The sequence below is a fragment of the Lonchura striata genome, chromosome 4, assembly GCF_050655825.1.
Source record: "Lonchura striata isolate lonStrDom1 chromosome 4, ASM5065582v1, whole genome shotgun sequence".
NCBI classification, from domain to species: Eukaryota; Metazoa; Chordata; class Aves; order Passeriformes; family Estrildidae; genus Lonchura; species Lonchura striata.
This window is the reverse complement of record NC_140706.1, coordinates 51,775,147-51,799,011: the sequence shown is the minus strand read 5'-3', so window position 1 is coordinate 51,799,011 and position 23,865 is coordinate 51,775,147. Positions and strand designations below refer to the sequence as shown.

The 23,865-nt window shown below is 38.8% G+C and overlaps 1 protein-coding gene across 4 annotated transcripts in view; it reads left to right on the top strand.

Moving 5' to 3' along the window:
* Positions 1 to 23,865, top strand: part of PDLIM5 (PDZ and LIM domain 5) — a 137,278-nt gene that overhangs the window by 68,904 nt on the left and 44,509 nt on the right. For 3 of the 4 annotated variants that reach the window (XM_085579069.1, XM_077782963.2, XM_077782964.2), the window contains exons 4-8: positions 13,230 to 13,272; positions 14,518 to 14,912; positions 19,456 to 19,473; positions 19,738 to 19,910; positions 21,251 to 21,287. In XM_085579069.1, the coding sequence (XP_085435195.1) occupies positions 13,230 to 13,272; positions 14,518 to 14,912; positions 19,456 to 19,473; positions 19,738 to 19,910; positions 21,251 to 21,287 (666 nt within the window). Of the gene's footprint in view, positions 1 to 13,229; positions 13,273 to 14,517; positions 14,913 to 19,455; positions 19,474 to 19,737; positions 19,911 to 21,250; positions 21,288 to 23,546; positions 23,577 to 23,865 lie in introns of all 4 variants that reach the window. The other variant, XM_085579070.1, reaches the window with a different exon arrangement.

The following is a 23,865-nucleotide window of genomic DNA, read 5'->3' as shown; positions in this document are numbered from 1 at the left end:
TGAAAAATGTGAAGAATTCATCCGATTCTTCTCATGATGCACCATGTTCCTGCTGTTTGGTTTTGTATTTTTTAAACTCCATGGAAAACTTATCTCATGATTAGTCACTGAATTAAATTACCTCCTGACATTTTCAGCACTTTTTTTCCTGCCTGCCAGTCTGAGTGGGGTTTGTTTGTTTGTGATGCTTTTGTTTATTTGCTTTAAGTTGCTCTTCCCACAGAGGATCTGTCAGACTTAGCTGCTACGTGTGTGGGTAAGTAAAAAAGGAAATAATAGATACAGAGCATGTAATTAATGGTCTAATGGTGTTCCATGCCTTAGATCACTGTAGATTGCTAATGGTCAGGCAGGCAAAAGGGAAAGCTGGTAGAAATTGGCAGGAACTGGCAAAAATGGGCAGGACCCAGATGATCAGATTTCTGTGATTGTAGATATGAAAATCTTTTGATGTGGCATTAGAGAGCTTTTGAACTTTGTGCTTCTTGGACTGGTTGAGTCTGTAGGAAAGTCTTGGGTAGGTGAGGACCAGCCCTGGTGAGAGCTGTCCAAAAATCAGGCTTTTTGCATGTGGCTGCTGGAGTGGAGATGACTATGTGATATCACCTATGGAGACCAGAGGGTGGCTGGCACTATTTTGTTGGTTTCCAAACCATGGTAGCCAAAGCTTTGTGCAAACACACAGAATATTTTTCAGGATTGTGTAGAAATGTTTTCTCATCTTTGCAAATGACTGCAGAAATATTAAGTCTTTCACAAGTCAGTGATTTATTTTCCTCCTTGTTTGTGGATGTTTCCTGTTGGAAATAGTAGTTGGGCCAAGAAAAATTGTATTGTTCATTGGTCTGCTTAACATAAATGTGTTATTAAGAGATGTCTGAACAGTTGAGCTTTTCATCTTTGTCCAAAGAGATCACTCAAGAAGTGCATGCCTAAAAATTTATGCCTTTCCATGTCTAAAGATTCTTGTAGGAAGCAGCTGAGACCCGTTACTTTATTTGCCATGAAAAAATGCTTTCAGGTAGTAGAATGTGAAGTTGCACTTCTCCCATGGCTTTCCAAGATCATATCTTCTAGTAAAGCAGCATGTACGTAAAAATAATTTACATGATCAAATCAGCCTCCAACTATGAGTCAATGCTTTCAAAGCTTTTGTATTTCAGGTAAATAATTAAAATGTTCTTCCCGTAATTGCTCTTTTTTTTTGTTAACACTGAAACTGTGTGTAGGTTCTTCCATGTGACTGGTGGACATTTGCCATTCACGCTCTCAAGTAAAACCCTTCTACCCATTCCTGGTTTAGCTCTTGCAACCCATTCAATACCTTTCTGAAAGTTCAGGGGCTTTCTAGCTAGCATGTAAATTGTGATGCCATTGACCTTGCATATTTATTTTAATCTGTATCTCTAGTTATTTAGCGAAAGACTTAAAGAAACAATCTGAAGTTGGCCACAGTTTATCTCCACTTCTTAAAATAACACAGATACCTCAGTGGGCATGATCTTTGGTGACATTTTAATTCTGTTGGCACACTTTGAAATAGCCAGCTGGGACATAACAGGCAGACATCAGTTTTGAAGCCTTTCAGATACCATCTAAATGCCAAGCTTTTGAGTAGTAAAATAATGCATTTATATATAGATTAAACACAGAGTAATCAGAAGTGCCTTGCGACACATGTCAGTAATTGTGAACAGCTGCATCAGAGCAATGCAGCTGTTAAAACTCCTTCATGCCCCAGATTACATGTATTTGGTCCAAATTACTCATGGGTGTATCCATATGCTTTTGGCGGGGGGGGGGCAACACAGAGAGTCATTTGGGATGCATTCATTTGCTGAAATCAGTCCCTGATTATATTTTATAAGGAGAGTGCATGATATAAGGAGGCTTATAGACATGTCCAAAAATAATCTAACACCACTCTTGCACAGCAAGCAAACGCCACTGTAACAGAGTTGCACGGTGCTTGTGTGTCTAATATGCTGCAGTGCTGCTGCCTCCCTTCAGGCCTTAGCTGGATCTGCAAAACACACAGTGCTGCTACAAAAATACCTTATCATAGAATGTCTTGGCTTGGAAAGGATCTTAAAGATCTGGCTCCAAGCCTCCTCCCCTGGGCATAAACGCCGCTCACCTAGACAAGGTTACTTGGAGCCCTATCCAACCTGGTCTTGAAGACTTAAAGGTGTCCACAACTTCTTTGGGCAACTTGTTCCAGTGCCTCACTACCTTCACAAGAAAGAATTTTTCCTCATATCCAGTCTAGAACTAGCCTCTTTCAGTTTAAGGCCATTACCTTTGTTAAGAGTTCCTCACAATTTTTCTAGTAGGCTTCCTTCAGATATTGAAAGACTGCCATAAGGTCACTCTGGAGCCTTTTGTTCTCCAGGCTGAACAACCCAACTCAGTCTTTCTTCATAGGAGAGATGCTCCATCCCTCTGATTATCTTGGTGACCCTCCTCTGGACCAGATCCCTGTCCATGTCCTTCCTGTGCTGGGACCCCAGAGTTGATGCAGCCCTGCAGGTGGGGGTCTCACTAGAGCAGAGCAGAAGGGCAGACTCCCCTTCCTCTCCCTTCTGCCCACGCTGCTTTGGATGAGCCCAGGACACATGGATGCCAGGAGTGCTCTAGCCTCTGCTTCCATCTCAGTGTGCAGCTATACAAACAATTTGTAGTAACAGATAATGTTATTCTGTGCCTGTTGCTGAGACATGTTTTGTGCCAGTGAATGTCTGAGGACTGGAACATGAAGCTGAAGAAACTCTCACTGTGATGGAAACCAGTCTTGTCATTGTTGTTGTCATCATGCTGCCTTGTGTTTTGTTTTTCCCTCGGGGGTTTTTATTAGAGGAAGTTTTCAGCAGCCTCTGATTCAGCTGCAGAAAGTTATGTCCTACAAAGGAGACCAAGAGCAAAGCTGTCAAGGTCTCAAGCTAGGAAAGAGAAGGGAAGCCTGTATTGGTTGGGGGAAGTCTGGTGTGCTTTGCGTGCACTGTAATTTCCTAAGGAATGCAACAACACAGATCTGCTTTTGACTGTGCTACTAATTTACAAAGACCCTGATTAAAAGCTTCCTGAGAATTGCATAACTGTACTGTCTGTAGTGCTTTGGGACACTGATCTTTTATTTTTGTTTCTTCTCTATACTCGTTATGTAAGGATAAGTGTTTTTAGAAAGATTTCAGAAACTTAGAAAACAATGACTATCTGGAAATGTTAGGCAAATTTTCCTGCTGCTGTTTGAGCATCCAGTGCTAGGGTTAAGTCAAATGCCCATCGAATTCAACAGTTCAGTGAGACTTCCAGAAAGATAGTGAGCTTGAAGAAATTTGACCCAGGTCCAAATGTATTCTGATCAAAAAGTTTTTAAAGTCCTGTTGGTTTACTTGCCAGAACCTGAAGTAGCCTTGGATCTGGCAGTTGCTCGGCAGTAATGCATCAGCAGTGGTGCTTCCTGCACTCCTGGCCAAGTCTAGATAAATAGAAAAGCTTGCATTTTGGAAAGTTTAAACATTTCTTAAAATATTGCTCTCCGTACCTTTGAATTTGAATAGTATATGAATATATTTGAGAAAGACACTTTTTTCCCCTTTTTCAGAAAGTGGGGTGAGTGGGATTGTATTTGGTGTTATCTGGACTGTGGGACATGCTTGATGGCATTTATTTAAAATCTTCTGAAAATTGACCTAACACTGGGATGAGAGGAAGAATGGGAAGATGATTTTTACTGTTCTTTCTACTCTGGGTTCTTAGTGGATCAAAATCTGATAAAGTATGGGTAGCTTACCTGACCTAAGGATGCCCAAGTTCATTTTATCTCAGTCAGCTGTGTAATCTGTGTCCTTTTTCCCTTCATAAACACTCATCTCATTATTTGGGTGCCATGAATAATGTTACTTGTCTCTATTTACACTTTTGTTTTCCCAGTGCAGACTATGTCCCACACCTGTTGTTTTCCTTTGAAAAACACATCTCTCCAACATGCATGGTTTATGATGCTAACTTGCAGGCATTCTTTAATTATAAAAGGATATGTGATGATCTGTCAAGGGACAGTTGTCTCTAAATGGATTAAAAGAAGCTTACATGGTTTAAATATGGGCTATGTCCTTCACATGCTGAAAATAGTTCAAGTTAGCTTGAACTGGCCACATAGTGTATTTAGTACCTATGCAGGTAACTGGTTATTTTCCTAAGCTCAGATAGTTAATTTTGCACCTCTGTGTATGTGGGATGTAAAGAATAGGGAAAAAGCCCTCAGAGAAGTAAGTGAACTGACAAGTGTTGTTAGATAAACTGTTCCCAAGCTTCAGCCCACAGGAAAAAATGAGACACTGATTAAATAAAACCTGTCCTCTGCCATGCAAGTTCTCAGCTGTTGAGAATCAAAATTTTAGTGTCCTGACTCATCAGCTCTTGACACCTTCCTCTAGTAAACAGTAAAATGTGAATAAATTAATGGTTGGCTGTTTGGAAAATAAATGTCTTCTTGAAAGATAGCGATAGTGTCATGGAAGCATAACAGTACATGAAAGATGGTGTGTTTGGTAATATTGGGAAAAGCAGGAAGGTTTTCAGGTGTAAAGTATTCTCTAGGAGTCTGAAACACTGCTAAATGCAAATTGAGTAGCACTGCTGTAAGTTAAACTAGATATGTATCTGTTGCACCACCTCATGTAAAAGAGCGGTAGCTGCAGAGTTGAGTGTCCAAGTAAAAGCTGAATTTCACAGCTGCACTGTTTTAATGGCTTTTTTCCACTCTTTTTTTTTTTTAATAATTACTGCCTTTGATAAATTCCAGGATATTGTCAGTAGAAAGTCATGTCTGTGGCACAAAACCCTATGAGGTAATAAAAATACATACTGTGCCTCTCAAATATTACTCACTTCGGCTATGAGACAAGATGAAAGTAATGTTTGCAGCATTGTGAAAGATCTCAACAGGCTTTGTGATGATCAGATGTTTTCCATCAGTGATTGCTGCCCACAAAAGCAACTTAATTTATATGCTGTAAGTGTGGTGTGACTGTTACCCCCTAAGTATTTTGAGCTAAGAAGGGTGAATGGTATTTTTTTTCAAAAACTAGACGAATAATTTTTCTCTTCTTGCATGGTTGCTGCAAACAGCAGAACAATAGCAGGACTTTGCTTTATGCACCTTCACTTAATAATTGGTTTCTTGGCCAATTTATTGACTGCTGGAATAGTCTGTTAAAGGTCTCTGCTGCTTTCCAGTCTTTCTTGCTTAGCTTTGGCAGAAAACAAAATAATTTCCAGCTGCAGCTCATAGTGTGACAGTTCATCTTTGACTTCTCCTTCCTGTGAAGTTATGGTAAGACCTGTTGGCCAGGTTAACTTGAGGTCTTGATACATAGTTGAAAGGAAAGTAAAATATAAGAAAACTACCAAAGTGAAGTTGTTAGATATCTAGAACTATAGCAGACTGCTGTGTTGAGACATAAATAGCTTTTCTCATCATGTTAGACCTGTAATACATGCTGCTAAGCTAATGACCTTAAATATATAATAATATAAACAATACATGGAAATGATAAAGTGCAAGGAAAGCAAAGATCTGTAGGGGAAAAGTTAATAGCTTCTGGCAAGTGTGTGCTCATTAAATTGATACAATAATAATTCTGGCATGTGGTTTATAGTGTTGCAGCTCTGCTATCTACAGCCAGTGCTACCTGTGGTGGTTTTCCCTTTGGGGATGGCCTGTGGAGCCTCCCCAAACATCTGCTGCAGTGAGGACTGGTTCAGGTATGTGCTGGTTTATGTTAGATCATTGGCTGGAGACAGGAATGACAGAACTCTCTGAGGATCTTGTGACAAACAGCTTGGTTTATTGTTCAGTGCTCCCTTTTATAGGGGGTTCAAAATTCCTGTGCTTGGGCAACTGATTAGTTGGGGTCTTTGCACTATCCAGCTTGTTGGCCAATGCTATGTCTGCATTTAGGATTGAATGGGATTGGCTGGGGCCCCTCTGTTTGGGTTCAAATCTATCTTAGCATTGCTCACCTAGGGACTTGTTTATTTCTTTTCTATAATTAACTGGGCTTAGCTGAATTGGATTTCTGTTTAAGACCAGATTTCTCTCTCCAGCTACAGACCAGCTGGCTGCAGAGTCCCTGTAGTGAAAAGGCCCCTGGCAGCTACTTTGCCAGTCGGATCCTGTGCTCGTGCACCTTGAGGACAAGTATTCATCCCTTGCTGCTGGGGTAACATGGGTGGGAAGAGAGAGGTGTCTGAGGGGCTGACAGGGAAAGAAAATTGGCTGGTTTGCTGGTAGGTCCCACTGAGAAGTCAGACAAAAGCTTAATGATATTCATGACCTTAATGGGAAATAACTGAACCCATATCATGTCCTATTAAAACGAACATGGTTTATCCTTTTAAATAGAGTTATCGTCTTGCTTCTTTATTGGTGACTACTGTCATGTCCCTGGCTTTTCTGGAGCAGTCCCAGGCTCAGTGGTTTCCCAACAGCCATGCAGTTGTGGTAGGCTCTCCACATGTCTGCATAGTGTAGATAGTTGAAACACCACAGATAGAAATTCAGAAATTCAGAATTATTAGGTTGCTCATGTTGTTCCTTGTATCACCTGAAGTCAGGAAGAAGCAGGACATGGTAGGGCAGCTGGGATTTTGCCAGATTTCGGGACAATACTTTTGAAGTCTGGGTGGGGGACACCATTTCCCATGCTGCTGACCTAGGGAAGGACAGGGCTCTTCTTTGCTGTTGCTGCCTGACACCTCAGAAACAGTTTTCATCCCATGTGGTTAACTACACTTCCACTGTCCTTCTCAGACTTCCTGGAAATAATAAATGGGTAAGCTGCTTTGTAGAGGAGAGGTGTGCTTTGTTCCCAAAAGAAGTAAACTATTAACTAACGGCTGTCTGTATTGCCAGATTCTTCATTTGAGAAAAAAATGCTCATTCCCACACACACGCTTAAGGGAAAAGAATAAAAACCAAATAAGGACATGCTGAGGACTGGGGAGCTGTTTGTGGTGGATTTCCAGTTAAAATAGATATGACTACACTTTTGAGTTTATTTGGGCTATGTTTTAAACAAAGGAGGTAATTTAAACATTAGTCACCATATTGTGGAAAGCACTAGAAAAAATAATTGTGCTTAGTTTTTAATTTTTAAATTATTACTTATATTTGACGACAGACTGAAGTCAATGTTGAAACTAAGCCATTTTTTTTAAATGGTTTTGGAGGATTGACTAGATCTTTGAGTTATTTAGACCTGTGCTTTTCTTTAAGATGTCTGTTTTTAAAAGGTAGCTTGCTATGTTAAAATTACTATCTAATAACCACTGATAAAGAAAATCAAATGTGTAAATTATAGTTTATTAGAAAACCAGATGTAATTGTTTTATCTTGTCACTTGCACTTAGCTCTTATGTCAATACTATTACTTAGCAAGACAGCTTTAGGAAGGCTTAAAGAAAAGAAAAATATATTTATAGCAAGGCAAAACTGATAAAAATTATCCTGATTGTTTAGACATGCTGAGCTACCACTTGTATCTAGGCTGCTTTATGACTTTTCTAAGACAGCTGGAAGCAATCTGCCATACAGGATTGTAGGGCATCGGCCATACTTGGTACTGGGGATGCTTTACCTGCTCAGGCCTTAATCAGGGGAATCACGGATAGGTGTGTACAGATGTGCCCTCTTAGTCAGGGCTAACCATAACATGGGAACTCCAGATTGCTAAAGTTTCTGCCTTTCTGGAAGCAAAAAACATGTTTTTAAAAGCCTCTGACTGAAGGTGAGATAAATTCTGTGGTATTCTTTTTCCTTAGCTTTTTGTTTTCTTTTTGGTTTTACTGTAATAGAATAAAATATTATCTGCCTACATTTAAATTCTCTTTACAAATGTATTGGTAGGGTTGCCACAGACCGCAGGAATGAGACTGAGGCGTAGTTGTCTTTGGGAGGTCCTAAAAACAACTAAACCTTTGTGGGTAGGAATACCAAAGGAGAGTGCAGCCTTTTTCTTTCCTAAAATATCAGCACTGTTTATTTTAACACATAATGATGAAATCACAAACTTTATTTAAATTTAAGAGGAGAGACCTAAATTTGATTTGGCCAACTATCAAGCAGCCAGAAAAGCAAGAACACAATTTTTTTTTTACCTGACCTCGTGCTTCATTGTACCTGGATGTGCTTGGGGAGGCACACTATGAGGATGTGAAGTATTCTATAGTGTAAACCAAATGTAAAAGGCTGTCACACACATTCTATTAATTTACCCCCTTTTAAACTTAATGAAAGTGTAGCATCTGTGGACAGTGTCCCACAAACTTGCTCTGTTCTAGTGCCCAGCTACCCTCTGGGTGCAGCACTGACATTTCCGCTGTTTGATTGTAATTAACACTATTTGTCATAATTTGGTATGTTCACCTAAATGTAAACTTAGCATAATATACTAGAACAAAGGGAATGACTTATGAAATAAAATGTTGACAGCCATCTCTTAGCAACCACAATGACCAGAGCACGGATTTGAAAACATTGCTGTTTCTTAAGGCAAAAAAGGAAAGAAATCTTTTTTTTTTGCAGTGACTGCAACAGATTCCAATTTTCATTGAGTTCTGCTTAATGATGATTTTGCTGCCTTTGCTTTTCCTTGTGTTGGGCTGTGAACAGGTTTACAATCTTGAGGCCACAGATGCTTGCCCTGGCAAGATTGCAGAAGTGCTGATGTACAAAGGGATGTTGCTTGGGGCACTGTGTGCTTCTATAAAACTGTGGGAAACACACTTATATGTTTTTGTATTATTGTATGCAAGGAGACCATTTCTGAAGGTGTGTAAGTTGCAATGAAAAGCAAGCTTAACAGTTTTCCTGTTCTTCTATTGTAATGAGCCAGAGCAAAATTCATAAGAAATTAATTATGTCTGTTTAAGGAAGAAAATATATATATTTGGATTGTTCCTTTTTCTGTGCTTTAAATTATGTCTATATTTGTTTTTATTCAGATAACCCCCAGTGAAAGTCATGGTTTTTTATATAAAAATGTTAAATGCTTTCTGCTTGTTGTCTTTGTTCCACGAGTTGGCTAATTTACAGAAAGCAAATTTATTTTGCTTTCTCCCCTGTCAGTTGAAGTAAAATGAAGTTAACCAACAGAACTGCAGACTACGATGGCAAGACCATGAAAAATGCAGGTTTTCAGAAGAAAGATCTGACCAGTGGCTTTTCAGGGATTTAGCATGTGCTGCCAAAACTTGTCTCATGGTGATTCACTAGCTAGGAAAAAGGAGTTAGTTTTGAAAATTGGAAGGGCAAGGATGCAAGACAGGAAGGGAATCTTTCCTCTTTTCCATTTTTCTGTTAGAAAGGTTCAGTTCAGAGCAACAAAGTTCAGAGGTTCATTGACTTCATTTGGTGGACTTGGCAGTGTTAGGTTTATGACTTGGTTCGATTTTAAAGACCTTTTTCAACCTGGATGATTCTATTATGCACTGAAGGTGTTACACCTTCTTGTATTTCTCACAAGAGTTTGAACAATCCTTCTGGTTACAGAAATATTAAAACAGCAAACACAGCAGCTGTATTAGTACCAGAGTTGTGTGTTCCCCTTGTTTATAGAAGGGCTCATATAAGCACAGTTACCTTCTTGTGACTTGCCCGTTGAGTTTTTCATCTGCTTTTTAAGTTACAGTCCCTTGACTATGGGGGTTTAAATGGATGGGGGATGATGGGGCTTTCAATGGAGTTCAGAAGAGACAGCTCTGACATGTCCTTTGGATTCTAGGTTTCATGAAGATTTAGAGGTTTAGTGGCTGAGGGTTTGCTTCTGTAATGTTGATTATCGAGATAACAATGTTGCCATTGATGATCAGTCCTTGGAGGGGGTGTATCAAATTGTACTCATTGCAGAAGCATGAAGAACTGTAGTTTTGGCTTTAATTATGTGTTTTTCCACTTACTGGTAACTATAGAAGGGTTCTGTCAAATTGCTTGTCTCTTTTTTTTTTTTTTTTTTTTTTTAAACTGGGTGAAATACTTGGAAAATGAATGCATAATAGGGGAATTTAAAGAATGAATAGTTTTTGCAGGACCTACTGCTTACAGTGAAGAGTGGACTAATTCATTTTCCTAATAAGGCTGCTCTGGAAGTTGGAATGTTTTGAATTACATTAAATGTCATGAAAGTATTCATCAGAGAGGACTGTATTTTGGTATGTTTAGACAGCAAATTTGATCATGTTTGGTAAAAATGAGCTGTTTACACAAGCTAAATATAGCTGCTTTTTTTCCCCTTGCCTCCAATAAAAAAATGAATGACTTTGATATAGAAGCTGTGCAAAAAATTATGCACTTTTCATTAATAGTTTGTCAGTAAGCAATGACTGAAGCTGCTTTTTTTGCTGTTTATAATAATTCTTATGAAGTTTGATACAGTAATCATTTGCCAAGGTCTTTTGTGTTAGTTGTTTATAATATGCCTGAATACTGAGCTCTTATGTCTTTGCTTTGTTTGTATGTTATTGAAAGTATTGCATAAACTAATATGCTGAACTGCTAGTTTTAAATCATTCAGAAAATACCATGCTTCAAGCCATCCAGCTTTTTCTATTAAGTAGTAACAGGGCAAGCGTGTCATCTTATTCTGAAAACCTTTGTCATCAGTTATTCGCACATTCAGTGGGACCAAACCTGCATGAAGTCCTACTATGTTTAATTGCTAGGTGGCATGTGAAGTGCTAACAGCTAGGGAGTATGCATGATTCTGTGGTTTAATTACTTTTTGGCTGTGCAGTTCAGTGGTATCTATGAAAATATTGTATGAAATAGCCCTGAAGGAAGAATTTTTTTAAATGTGTGTGTTGGATATGTTTTGCTTTTCGACTTGAAGTGTGCATTTCCTTTCGTACTGTCTTGTCTAACCACCATGCATTTTTCACATTATGATCTTGGTGGCTCAGTTTGCTGGGTGAGCATTTTCTTTTTACAATATGGGATAAATCACTGATTTTTTTAGTCTGATTATGGTCTGAAGTCGACAAGGCCAAGTTAAACTGTTTTAAGTATGTCTGGGGCACACAGATTCATGTCCTTGGTTCAAGTATGTTTCTGGGGAAAATGTTATGTTGTCTGTCTGTTTGAAAGGAACATCATGAACATTTTGGTTATCAAGCTTTTAATTTTTTTTCCACCCTCTTTTTCTTTTTGTATGATATTTTTGAGGATGAATTTTGACAACTGTCTTTCGGTTGTCCGGTAATAGTAGCATGGAATCATTTTTGCTTAGTACTGTGTTGATGAGTATAGAGGCAATGTCATCCATTGCAAACTCAAATTTTATTATTTTGTAAAAAACAAAGAAAAAGAAATATTTTCATTTTATGTGATTTAAACAAAAGTCCAGCATTAGCAAAGAAAAGTTTTTTTTCCTCAAGTGTGAAATATGGTAGTTGGCTTGAATAATCAATGTCTTCCTAATTCTTCTGTTGGTCCAGCTTAATAGATACATAAAACATTTTAGGTTACTGTATTTAAAATGAACAAGTGTACCTAAGGTAGAGATGGTCTTAAAAAAGAAAGAAATGTTTCCATATGTATTGGCATTATTTTCTCCCTTCTTGTTGCTTTTGTTGCTACAAATTGACAACTCTGCAATTAGGAGTGATTAATGATGCACCCCAGCGCTGTGCAGGGCCAGAGGTCAGGCTTTCATAGGCTGCACACTCTGTGGGAAAGGGGAGAAGGGACCTGTTCCCCGGAGCAGACAAAACACTCTCTCCATTAAGAATTGCTGTTGATGTGGACATAATGTGTGTCAGCAGCCATGCACCAGTGGGGAAGGCCAAGTGCAGAACATCTTCTCATGCTCTGCAATTTTTCCTTTATTTTTTCCTTCTGTTTATTTTTTTCTCCCCTCCTGTCTGCATGGCATCTGGGTTATGTATATTTTCCTTTTTTGTAAGGTAGATACTGAAATTGCATTAGGCTTCCTGTTGCTGGGATCCGATGAGCTTGAGAGCCAAATGACTTTGAAGGAAAGAATAAAAATTGTGAACAAAATAGTTAAGGGGGAAAAAAAGAGGGCAGAATGGAAAATTTAAAAAAAGAGTTGTTAAACGGGAACAAGTATGCCTAATTCAATTGTAGCTGTCCATGTTTTTCTGAAAAGATGGGTTATACAGCAGAAGTGGTTTTAAAATTGTGGCCTCTGTTAGCTGATTTCCAGTTAAATGAACCTTTTTGCCTCCCTAGCAAATTGTCTTTTGGAAATGAGAATCCAGCTGCAGTTTTTCCAAACCTTATTCAGAAGATGCATGGAAATATGACACAAATGTGTCAAAAAGCCAATTTTGTGTGAGAACAGCATGAAAACACTCACATGTACCAGCACCAATGTTTGCAAACAGAATGTTACTGTATCAGATTTTTTTGCTCGGTTTTTAATTTTTTTTAATTTTAGTGTATGTGTGTGTATTTTTGCATATAAGTATATGCAAATCTGAAAAAAATCCCCTGATTGAATGAGATGCTTTTTACCTGTAACATACAGCCATTTCAATTTAGATATAACAAAATCTGTCAATTCTTTATCTACTTAATCCTTTTCATTGCCATACTTCCTTTCCTTCCCACCACCACACAGTAGTTTCAATGTGCCCATTGTTTGGGAGAAATTTTTTTGCCATTACTGTAGAATTGCAGTGACATTAACCTTATTTTTGAAAACCAAAGACTGTGTAAAACGTTTCTGTATTATTTAACTTGCCAAGTTCTTTGGGAGGATTTGTGTTATTCTAAAAGGAAGTGTTCTGTTTTAGGCTTGCATATCAGCAATGCACTATTTAAAATATAAATAGTGATAGAACGATAAATTGGCGAGAGCTGTGGAATTATGTGATGGTTTCTTGTGAAAGAATGAAAAACAGAAAGCAGATTGAAGTCTCTGAAATGATGATATAGAATTATGATTTATAAATCTAATAGTACTTAATGCTAGATGCTAGACTTCCTAGCATTGTATCTGGACAAATTAATTCAGTTCAGTTTTGCCTTTTCATTATATTAACAACAGTGTTGTAGATTTAACTTAAAAACTTCTTGTTTCCTGTAGAGGAAACAAAATTAAATATTTTATGTATGTATGAGTGGATGTGGTGAGTGGAACAGTGAAATACTTAAAAATTAAAGAATTATTTTTTTTACAATTATGTTTGTTTTTCGTTTCCAGAGTGTCTTCTATACAAAAACCTGATCATTTTCATGTGACAAAGGTATGTTCATCATCAGAAGCAAGAAATGTAGCATGTGGCACTGTTACCCATCTGTCAAACCCTGTTGTGGATAAGCACTGGCATTCAGACTTCCAGTATATGCTTGTTTGCCACGTGTTACGTTAAGAATATTGCAGCATTTGGATCTTTGATTACTTTTTTCCCCTCCTAAAAAAGAATAGGGAAACCTGGAAATTATTATAAAAAAGAAAAAAAAAAGGTGAATAAATATTATTCTCCAACTCTTGGAACCCTTTTTTAAAAGATATTGCTGGTGTTTTCCCTCTGTACCTAAGAGAGAAACAAGCAAGGTAGAATTATTTCGGCAATGATTTTTAAAATTTTTGTGGGGATTTGTTTCTTTTAATGGATACTGAAATCTTCCTGGTATTTGAGAGAAGCTTATCCAAATACTACAATTTCAGAGAACAAGTCCCCTCACTTTCCTTAAAACCCTGTAGAATTATTTGTTCCTGAGTTCTTCTAATTTTTTATTCTATGCAACAGTTTCAAGACCTTCTTGCTGATAAAAATGCTGTTTACAAACTCAAAAATACTTATAAATAGCTTGTACTTGAAAAGCCTCTCCAGTGGACATAATTAATGTGTAGTATAATGCTGTTCTGTTGACCATGACCTTTAAAGGCCACAGTTTGGGAACAACAATGTTAAAACATAGTTCCCAGAACAAAAACCCAAGCAAACAATAAAATCAGATTTCTTAAGTATTATCTGACATGGGTATGTGGAGACATTGGGGAGTACCAATGTGCTCTTGTTCTGCTCTTAAAGGTCTTAGTAACAGATCAGGGTGTGAACACTTACACGTTCCATTTGTGTATGGGGAACGTGCATATCTCAAATTGGGTTTGAGACATGGAATGTGGATTTTTCTATAAAGCTCTGGTTTTTTCCACATTACTTATCCAGTGGGTTTTGCAACAGAGCCGTTTTTCAGTTTCTTGTGAGTTTGATTTGTGGAGTGTCTGTTTTGGATATGCCAAGAGGAGCTAGCATTGTGGAATTTCATATTGATTGTGCATGTTGGGATCATTCCCTCTCCTGAGATGCACGGCTCAGGTTGTTTTCCCATACATTTCATGGCTGCACTCTTGGTAAAGCTTGCTTCTGTGCTTCACGCTGGGTGGATCATCTCCCCCGAGAACAGCTAAAACCCCTGCTGAGGAATGTGCATGTGTTTGGCGTGGTTTTGTGTGTTTCTGTTTTGTTTTTCATCCCACATAGGCAGAAACTACCGAAGTAGTTAAGCCTGTGCCCATTGCCTCTGCTGTTGCACCCAAAGTCACTGCCACAGCCAGCGTGGCTTTCAATAAGACACCGAGGCCGTTTGGGGCTGTAATCTCCTCCAAGGTCACCTCCATCCCGTCACCGTCCTCCGCCTTCACGCCGGCGCAGGCGTCGGCCGCATCCTCGTGTGCCATGCCTGGAGTGCATGCTAACGCCAAGCCTAACGCTGAGCCGTGGCCGCCTGTGCTGGGCGCTCCTAAACCTGCAGTTCCTGTCCCACGGCAGCACGGTGCCGCCCCGAGCGCCTCGGCCGCCGACGGCGCCCAGGACGCAGCTGAGGGGCCGCAACGAGGAGGCAGAGAGAACCAGGGGGAGAGTAAACAGCAAAATGGGTAGGTGGGATTTTGTTTTTGCTGTGAGGGTCTTTCCTCACAGGAAAAAAGCCAGGCTTGTTTGAGGGCTGAGGAAAACACGGCTTGGAAGATCAACTCCTCAGAAGTTGACCTCTCAAAAATTTATTTTAAAAGTGATGCTTTGAAGGGCCCCAGGTAGACTTTTGGTGATGGTGACACATCAGTTTATAGAGTGTTACAGCTAAATTGAACAAGGACCATGGAATGCTTTACATGACGTGTTCTATCACCACATTCTGGACCTTACAACAAGCCTGGTATTAATTTCAACGTCCAATCTCACTGTGTATTTTGACACCCAATACAGTGACTGAAAGCAGCAGGCACTCAAAAATGCAGAGCAGTCTGTCAAGAAGGGTCAGTGGGTGCTGTGATGGCTGGAAATGAGACACTGGAAGAACAACCATTACCCTGGCAAAAGCAGTGGAAAAAGGCCCCAGAAGAGAGGCAAAGGGACAGATGTCTCATTATTTCTTGCACAAAACAGGAGAAGCTTTAAGATGTTTTCTAGGAAGCTGATGGAGTTAAGCGGATTTTTTGCAATGATGTAATATAAATACCTCAACTTTAAATTTTACCTTCACCCTAAACAAACAATGCAGATTTAAAATGTGAGTAATTTCCTTATTCAAGTAATTGTTTATGTTGAAGTGGGCATCAGAGTTTGAACATTTAAGGGGTTGTAGGAAACATAAAAGACTTTATCTAGTGTAGCATCTAGACTAGTAAACAATAGATTAGTAAACTAAATTGAGCCCAGCAGCAGTCATGGGAACTCAGACCTGCAGCAGGATTTTGCCTGGGGATTCCTTGGACTCTCCCAGAAATTCCTGGGCAGAGTTTGGGAGTTGTAGCGCCACTGCAGGGACTGGTTCCCAGAGCCTGCTGTGCTGGGGGAAGAGAAGGCTGGGCATGAACAGTCCCATGCCAGTTGGCCTCTGGGATCAGCAGTTGAATTAAATAATAAAAAGGGCAGGAGGGGAATGGTAGGTTTCTCTTCAGGTTTAAGAATTTGAAACCTGGGCTTAAAAGCTAAAAAGCTCTGGTTACTATTTCCCATCCCACAAAAGAAAGGGACTGGAAGAATAGACCTTGTGCCTCTCTTCTCTGCTACTCAGTATAGAAAATATATGAAAAACCCTACAGAAAGGTAAATATCCATGCCAACTAAAATACTGAATAAATTGCAGTTTCAGTTGAGTTTCTCATGGAGTAAAAAAACTACTTCTTTAGGTACTTATTCCCTTTATGTTGTAGTATGAATATTTTCCATGTGTGGACTCATAATGCAGCCCGTATGCATTTTATATTGCACTGTAGCCATGGCAACTTCCAGCCCTTTCTTAAACAGATGATGGCAGGAATCCACTCTGCAAAAAGTGGGTTGAAACTGAGAGACCCCAAGGACTTGCTCACTGCTGGTGCAGTTGTTGAATACACTTTGGCAAACTCTCTCTTATCTTTCCAGGAATACTGCTTTAGCAAATAACTGTGTAAGGGGTATTCAAAAGCAGCAATTAGTACTGAAAAAGAGGAACAATAGCAACAAAATTAAGTCTCCGGGAAGGAAGTGCTGCAGGCACAGAGTAAGCACTTTGCAATCAAGATAGTATGACTGGGTGAGCACAGCTATGTGCCCTACCTTACTTAGAGGATGAATAATACCATCAAAGAGGATGAATAATCACAGCTGAGAGGTGAAGAAATCCCTGTCTCACTGTCAGCCTTGCAGATCTAGTTTAGAAAAGTTTGAAAACATTTCAGAGTTTTAAAAACCTACTTTACTTTACAGTCTTTCTTACAATATTGTGTTTGGGCTGCCTAAATGTCCTGCAGTCCTAAAGCAAAAACAAAACAGAAGAAAACAGACAAACACACTAAGGTGGTTATATCGGTCTGCTGCTACACAGCTTTATTTTACCTAGAAAAGTTAAGTTTCTACAATGATGCTTGGATATCTCCCAATTGAAAATGGTATCCATAACATCTATCAAATATCACAAACATTGCAATAATTGATCAGTCTGAAATGAATTCCATTTTGCTTCTGTGGCCTGTATGATTCATTTTCTCAAAACATGCAAAAAAACAACTTCTACCTTGTTCATAGATGGCACTGCTTAGCAAGTGCAGTTCTTTAGACATGCACCTTGTTATACTCACAATTTCCTCCCTTCCTCTTGGCTTCCCTCAAAAGCATTCAGGATATAAACTATTTGACTTCAGGATGGAAAAGGAAGTTTAATTTCCCTTGTTTAGTTCTGCCTTAGAAAGCAGACAATTTGCCTTTGCTAGCCTATGTGCAGTTGCACTTTTCTCAAGACCTTTTTGCCAGCTCTTGCAAGGAGATGTGCCTGCTGCTTAAAACAGGTAAGATGTCTGTAGACTTCACTCAGTTTAAGTTCAGCTGGGCTAAAATTTTCTCTTATAGGTTCTCTTGATGTTTGTATGTTTGACTTATGTGATATAGGGCTGTACCAGAGCTTGGATTTGGAAACTCCTGTACTATTTTAAGAAGCAAAGAATTAATTAACACATCAAATACTTTTTTTTTCCCTTGCAGATAGCAGCAGTGACAAAGTTAGTATCAACAGCACTGGATTTGAATGATGGTTATTTTTTACTATTGGAATAACCAGCATGTATTCTGATTTTGCAAAATTACAGCTCTTACAGAGCTACATATTTAAATTTTGCAAAACAGCTTCAGCTTTTCTTAGTGTAATACATTATTTTATGTGCATTGGACATGATGTGACTTTGCTTTTCACTGTGCTACATTTTGCAGCTCATATTTATTCTACAAAATATTTGTGTGGTGTTTGTGTGTACTGATAAATTCTTGGTGTGACTGTGGTTCATTGGTGTTGGTATTACAACTAGTAAATGGTGAAATACAGTATAAGATACAACTCCTTTGAGAACTGTGGAATGAAGGGCTGGTTTCTGAATTGATACAGGAAAAGAAAACATCTATATATTCTGATTTATGCATATTAGGATGGTTAACGATTGAGGTTTTATTGGCTTCTCTCTTCTCCCCTTGCTTCAAGGCTGAGTCAAGAGAGAGCCTTCTCACTGAGTTTTCCTTTGTCTCTGGCACCACCTTGTTGCCTCAGAGAGTCATAACTAGTAGACTCTTAAGCCTTAAAAAGACCGTTAGGACAGGAGAAGTCAGCAGGATTTTTTTCTTTATACCACTTGGGTATATAGCAAATGTGAAAAACTGTTTATTTCACTGGGATACTTGCTAGAATGAAGTAAACTGCATGTAAATAATTGTTTTTGTATATTTCCATACCTTTAATTACTGCTTCAACTTTCACATTTCATTTTTGCTATTAACTGTTTAAGATGCTTTATTCCATTTTTCTGTTCTCCATCCTGAAATTTCCACTGCCTTTGTTTCTATATCTCTTTCTCTGTTATTGACTTTGATATGTGATACATGCTCTTCACTAATACTGTGTGTCAATAAATTTACTCTTTTGATATAATTCTGTACTTTTTACACTCTTTCAAGTATTAAATATTTTTTAAGCTTAAGTTTTTACTAATGCGTTCCATTTAATGGGCCTGATTCTTAACAGTTAACATAATTTCTCACTCATTTTCCACCTTTCTTCCCCAGAAATACTTTGAACCATAAAAATACAGTGAGGAGGTAGTGTCAAAAATAAAATGACTTCTAAAGTTTTGTTGGGTTTTGATTTTTAATACTTACTAGAAATTTTATGTCCTGGGAGCTAGTTTTTCACAGTTTTCTTCCTGTGAATTGTGTAAAAATAAATGTTCATTTAGTGAGTCTTACAGATTAATGTTTTGGAATAACAAATGTAGAATTTAGGAGTAATTTTTTAAATAGTTTGAGTCTTCTGTTTCCTTTTTCCAAATTTCCCAAATTGACATTTTCTTTACATCACTTACTTAAAGTTTTTAGATCCTGTACTCTTGAAAGTCTTGCTAGTGCAAGGATTGGTAGTAGTCTCTAGGTTACTGTAGGGAAAGTTTCCAGATGGAGCAATCATCCCCACTTCTTTTCCTTCAAAGAGGGCACCTCCTCCTTATGCCTCAGAACGTGGCCATCTGTGCTTTCAGGTGGCCTGGTTCTGATCTAGGCTTTGCCAAGTGCAAACCACTTGGTGTGTACGGGTGGCCCTTGCATATGCACACATCTTTGCTGTGCTCTTCAGGAGGTAAAAGGAGAATTTGTCAAGGGACACCTGATCTGACCAAGGTGGACTGCCTTGCTTTAACAAAACAAATTTCCCTCTCATCCCTATAGGGAAATCACCATGAGTTTAATTAAAAGTATGTGAGTTCTTTGCAGTGGTTTTAGTGGTAGAATAAGAATATGGCTATTATTTGGATTTTAGTGCCCTTTCTTGCAAAACTAATTCAGTAAAATAATTAGCAACAGTTCTGTTTCATTTCAGCTGACTATTTCTTCTTTTCTTTTTCTCCTTTTTCCTGTTTATGCTGGGAAAACTTTCTCTTCCTGTCTTACTCTGTCGCCTCCAAGGAAAAACCCACCTAAACGGTAAAAGTCTAAACGTGTAGACGTCTGTAGATTGCCTTTTACTGTTTCAAATGTTCCACCAGTGAACCAAGGAGAAATATTTCAGTGGGGCTAGAGTAATTACAAAAGGCATGTTTGGTTTAGAAAACTGTATCTGTGTTTAGCTGGGCCTCAACTGCTGCCTTTAGATGCTGTGAAAAATCGCGGTTGCACCCGTGCCTTTATAGCCGGGGCAAGGCGCTGCCCGAAGCCTTGCGCTCACTGCTGTGTCTGTCCCTGGCGCAGCCCCCCGCGGAAGCACATCGTGGACACCTACACGGAGTTCTACCACACGCCCACCCACAGCGACGCCAGCAAGAAGCGGCTGATCGAGGACACCGAGGACTGGCACCCCCGCACAGGCACCACCCAGTCCCGCTCCTTCCGCATCCTCGCCCAAATCACTGGCACGGATCACAGTGAGTACCTCGGTGCAGGTGGGATAACGGGCAATTCCCCAGATTTAAAAACACAGACTGTGTTTTTAAAGCTGGGGGTCAGGGAAGATAAAGGGAAATATTACTGTAAAACCCTGCTGCTACTAAGTAGTTTGGGATATATACATTGCTGGATGTTATTCCTGATTGAGCTGAGTTAAAATGTTCTAGATAAATCCTAAAATCTCCATTTCTACTCCCAAAGATATTGAAAGGTACACATTTGTTGTCTTTTCCCCCTGTATCACCAAAATGGTGACATTCCTGATCAGATTTAATGCTTCAGAAAAATTAGGTGTTTTCTGGCATATGGAAAGTCTTTGTCAGCCATACAAAAGTATGCATTATGCATTGATGTGACCAACCATGAACATAAATCCATAGTTCACTGTTTATTCCTGGATTATGTTTCTACCTTCTGCTTATGCTATGGTGTGATTACGTATATTGGTGGAGTGGAACAGGTGATGTGGTGAAGATCATTCCCAGTCATATAATTTTATGCTAAAATTTCAATTTTGTGTTATGCTGTCAGTCATTAGTCACTGGCTGAAATTTGTAATTTTGTGTGAAGCCCACTAGAAGTGCTATCAGGGGCTTTGAGCTCTCATTCTTCAGCTCCTCTCAGCTAGAGCTGCAATAAAGAAGGCATTGAAGAAATTTGATCTCCTCTCCAGGGGGAGATTTGATTAAATCAGCAATTTCTAGAAGCCAGAGGTAACATTCCCCAAAATAAAGGTTATTGTCTGTGTGTAATAAATATTCTGACTTTGGACCTGATTGTTTTGTGGTCCTGTGTTCAATTCCCTTCATCAGTCCTTGTAAGGGTGGAGAATGGGACTTGGAACACCAAGTAAAATGTTTCCAGTACAGATGAATTTATCATGTTGACAAATGCTTTAAGAAAATTACTGCCCTTGTGCAGACTGCTAGAACTTTGGTGGGAAATAGCCTGGCTGCAAATTGATGCTTGGATTATCACCTGATATAAACCTACTGGATATTCATCCAAAAGAAGTACCTCTTAACTTCCATTCATCTTCACCTTCCCAAATCACCTTTCTCCATGCCAGCATGGAGAGTGGGCCAAGGGGAAGGGCAGAGACCAGCAGAGCCACTTTTCAGCAGTGCTACTAGCAAAGGGGCTCTTGAAGTTAATGGACATAACTCATGTTCCTTGGGGCAGATTTAGAATCAAAGAATCCTGACAAGCCTTGTTATAATTTCCTGTTGTAGTGAGTGCATTGGCACATCAGAGAATCTCAATGTTGTGGTACAGTGTCTTTAGTGCCCTAGAAAATAAATTTTTTTTTTTCCTTCAGTGAAAGAACCAGAAAATGAAGCTGGGAAGAAGACTAAGTGAGTTGATGTTTTACATTTTTATTACTTTAATACTTTGCATGTTTTAATTCTTGACTTGTTTAGTTTTAACAGTTTGGTGCACTTGTGTGACATCTGGGTGTTTAAAAAATGTTCCTTCCCTTTTTGCCTTTTACTTCAGCATGTCAAAATCAAGATCTTTTTCTCCAAACACATTTAAAAGCTGTTGGTGTAGTCCAGTAGTAATGTTTGTGCAGGAATTTGTGTAGTGATTTTCTGTCAACTTGAACTGTTTTGGTTGTCTGTACGAAGTCAGCTTGTGTTTTCCTTTTGCAAGTCTCATCAGGCATTTTTGATTTGTGAGTGTGGATCTGATTGCAAGGCAGGTGGGAAGTATTGCTGTTCTGGCTGCAAGTGAGGGTCAGCTGTCTCCTTGCTTTGGGATAAGCAGTGTTCAAAATGAGCACAATCAGTGGCTAAATCTAATGGTTCTTGAAGTCAGTGAGACTTTCTTTACTGGCTTTGACTAACACTGGATCCAGCTTTTTGACAGAGAAGAAGACAATGCGATAGAAATAGTGCATGAAGTTTGCATGCTCACTTGTGAAACTGCTTAATACAACCTTTCTTTCTTATTTTTCTTCTATCACTTCTTTCCACAGGGAAAAGGTTCCCATCCACGTCCTTAGCCCCAAATATACAAAATTACGTGACTGGCACCATGAAGTCTCAGCACGTGTTCTTAATGTCCAGTGATTTTACCCAAGTTGCAAAAGCAAAATACAAACACTTCCTTCCTTTCTTCTTTTCCATCTGCTTTGCAAAAAAAAAAAAAAAAAAGAAAAAGAAAAAAATGAAAAAAGAAAACATATTTCGGTAGCCTTTCTGCGAGAGAAATTCTAGCCTTTTCTATACTTTTCTAACACTTTCCTACTGATGTGTAAAAATGGGATGAGATGTTTTTGTGCTAATCATTAGTTGACAAAAAATACATATTTAAAACTTAACAACTTGGGTGGCTGAATCTCCCAGTGTGGGGGAGGAGATGGCTGTTTCAGTTCTTTCTTCTGCCTGAAAGAAGTCATTTGCATTGCTGAGTTTGAGTTACTGTAGGCTGTTAGAAAGCAGGACATTTTGAACAAATAAATAAGAAATTGTGTTACCTTGATTCTGGGACTGGGGGAAGAAGATGAAGAGGAGATTGTATGCACTTATTTCAAATTATCATACCTACCAGGAAAACTGCCTTGGATTTCACTAGATTTTCAGCAGGTCAATTTTAGAGTGGTTGTAAAAGTTTTATGAAGTACAGCAAAAAGACAAATACAGCAAAGAAAAATTAAAAAAAAAAGTCCCAATATTTTGAATTGAAGTGAAAGCTCAATATAAAGATTCTGTGGTTTAGACTAGTAATATGTTCATATTTTGGAAAACTTAAAAAACAATAATTGAGCAGAATGTTGCTGTGCAAGAGCCTCAACACATCTTCTAGCAGGGGCAAGGTTAGGCAGTAGTATTTATTTATTTACAGAGTGAAGCTTATAGGCTTTCTTGTGTTTATGAAAGCTTCACAGCCCTGTTGTTCTCCTGTAAAATAATGTATTATAGTAGCTACACATCCATTAATTTATGCATTTTGAAGTTTGGAGAGTATTTTAATAAAAGTTGCTTTTATCTTAGCTCTGTCTGTTTTTCTTTTGAGTCTCTCAGACTCCTTGAATATTCTTCTCATGCATGGGGCTAACATTTCATTGCACCTTCACAGCCTATAGGAAAAGGAACAATTTAATCCCAGCTGCATAGTAGAAACAGTCTGGATTGTTTAAAACTATCCCAGTATTTTACTTCCTGATCATCTTAAAAATGGGGTATGTGTTTGTGTTGTTGAAACTGACACGAGATTTGCAGGAATCAATAAAATGATTGACCCTTTCGGGAGTAAGAATTATATGAAGTAAGGCAGGCTTTCAGCTTTTGCAGCACTTGTTGAACCAGCTAACATTTGAAACTTCAAACAAAGGTGATTGTGAAGCACGTGTAAAAGCCCAGTTTCACACAACTGCTCAATGAGAACCATTGCAACTGGTTTGGGTTTCTGCAGCTGACCTACACACTCCTCTGATGGAATTAGTCCTGTGAACAGATGCTTCTGCAGAAGATTTGGCAGGGTATTTTTTTTCCTTGCACAATGTTGGAATTTGAGAGGACCTTTGGATCCATTTTGAGTTTTCTTTTCAGATGGCTTATGCTGCTATACAGTACAGCAGTAGCTTATACTATTTGTCATTTTATCTTTAGGAAAAGACAAACAGAAAATGGAGACTTCAGGTAATAGATAAGTTATCTAACACTAACAGTCACCAATGTGAATGCCTAACACTGCACAGATTTGCTCTGGTAATGGTAGCCCAAGGAATATCACCTCTTGCACACTTTTTGGGTTAACTTCTTAGAGACAGTGGGGGAAAATATTTACTTCAGTAATTTCACTGAACAGTGTTTTGGTGAGAAATGCCCATCAGTTTAATTTCCATGCTCCTCCCAACACATAACTTGGCAGTGAGTACTGTGTTACTAAACTCAAGTGTGTTACTGGGTGCACATACACCACAATATA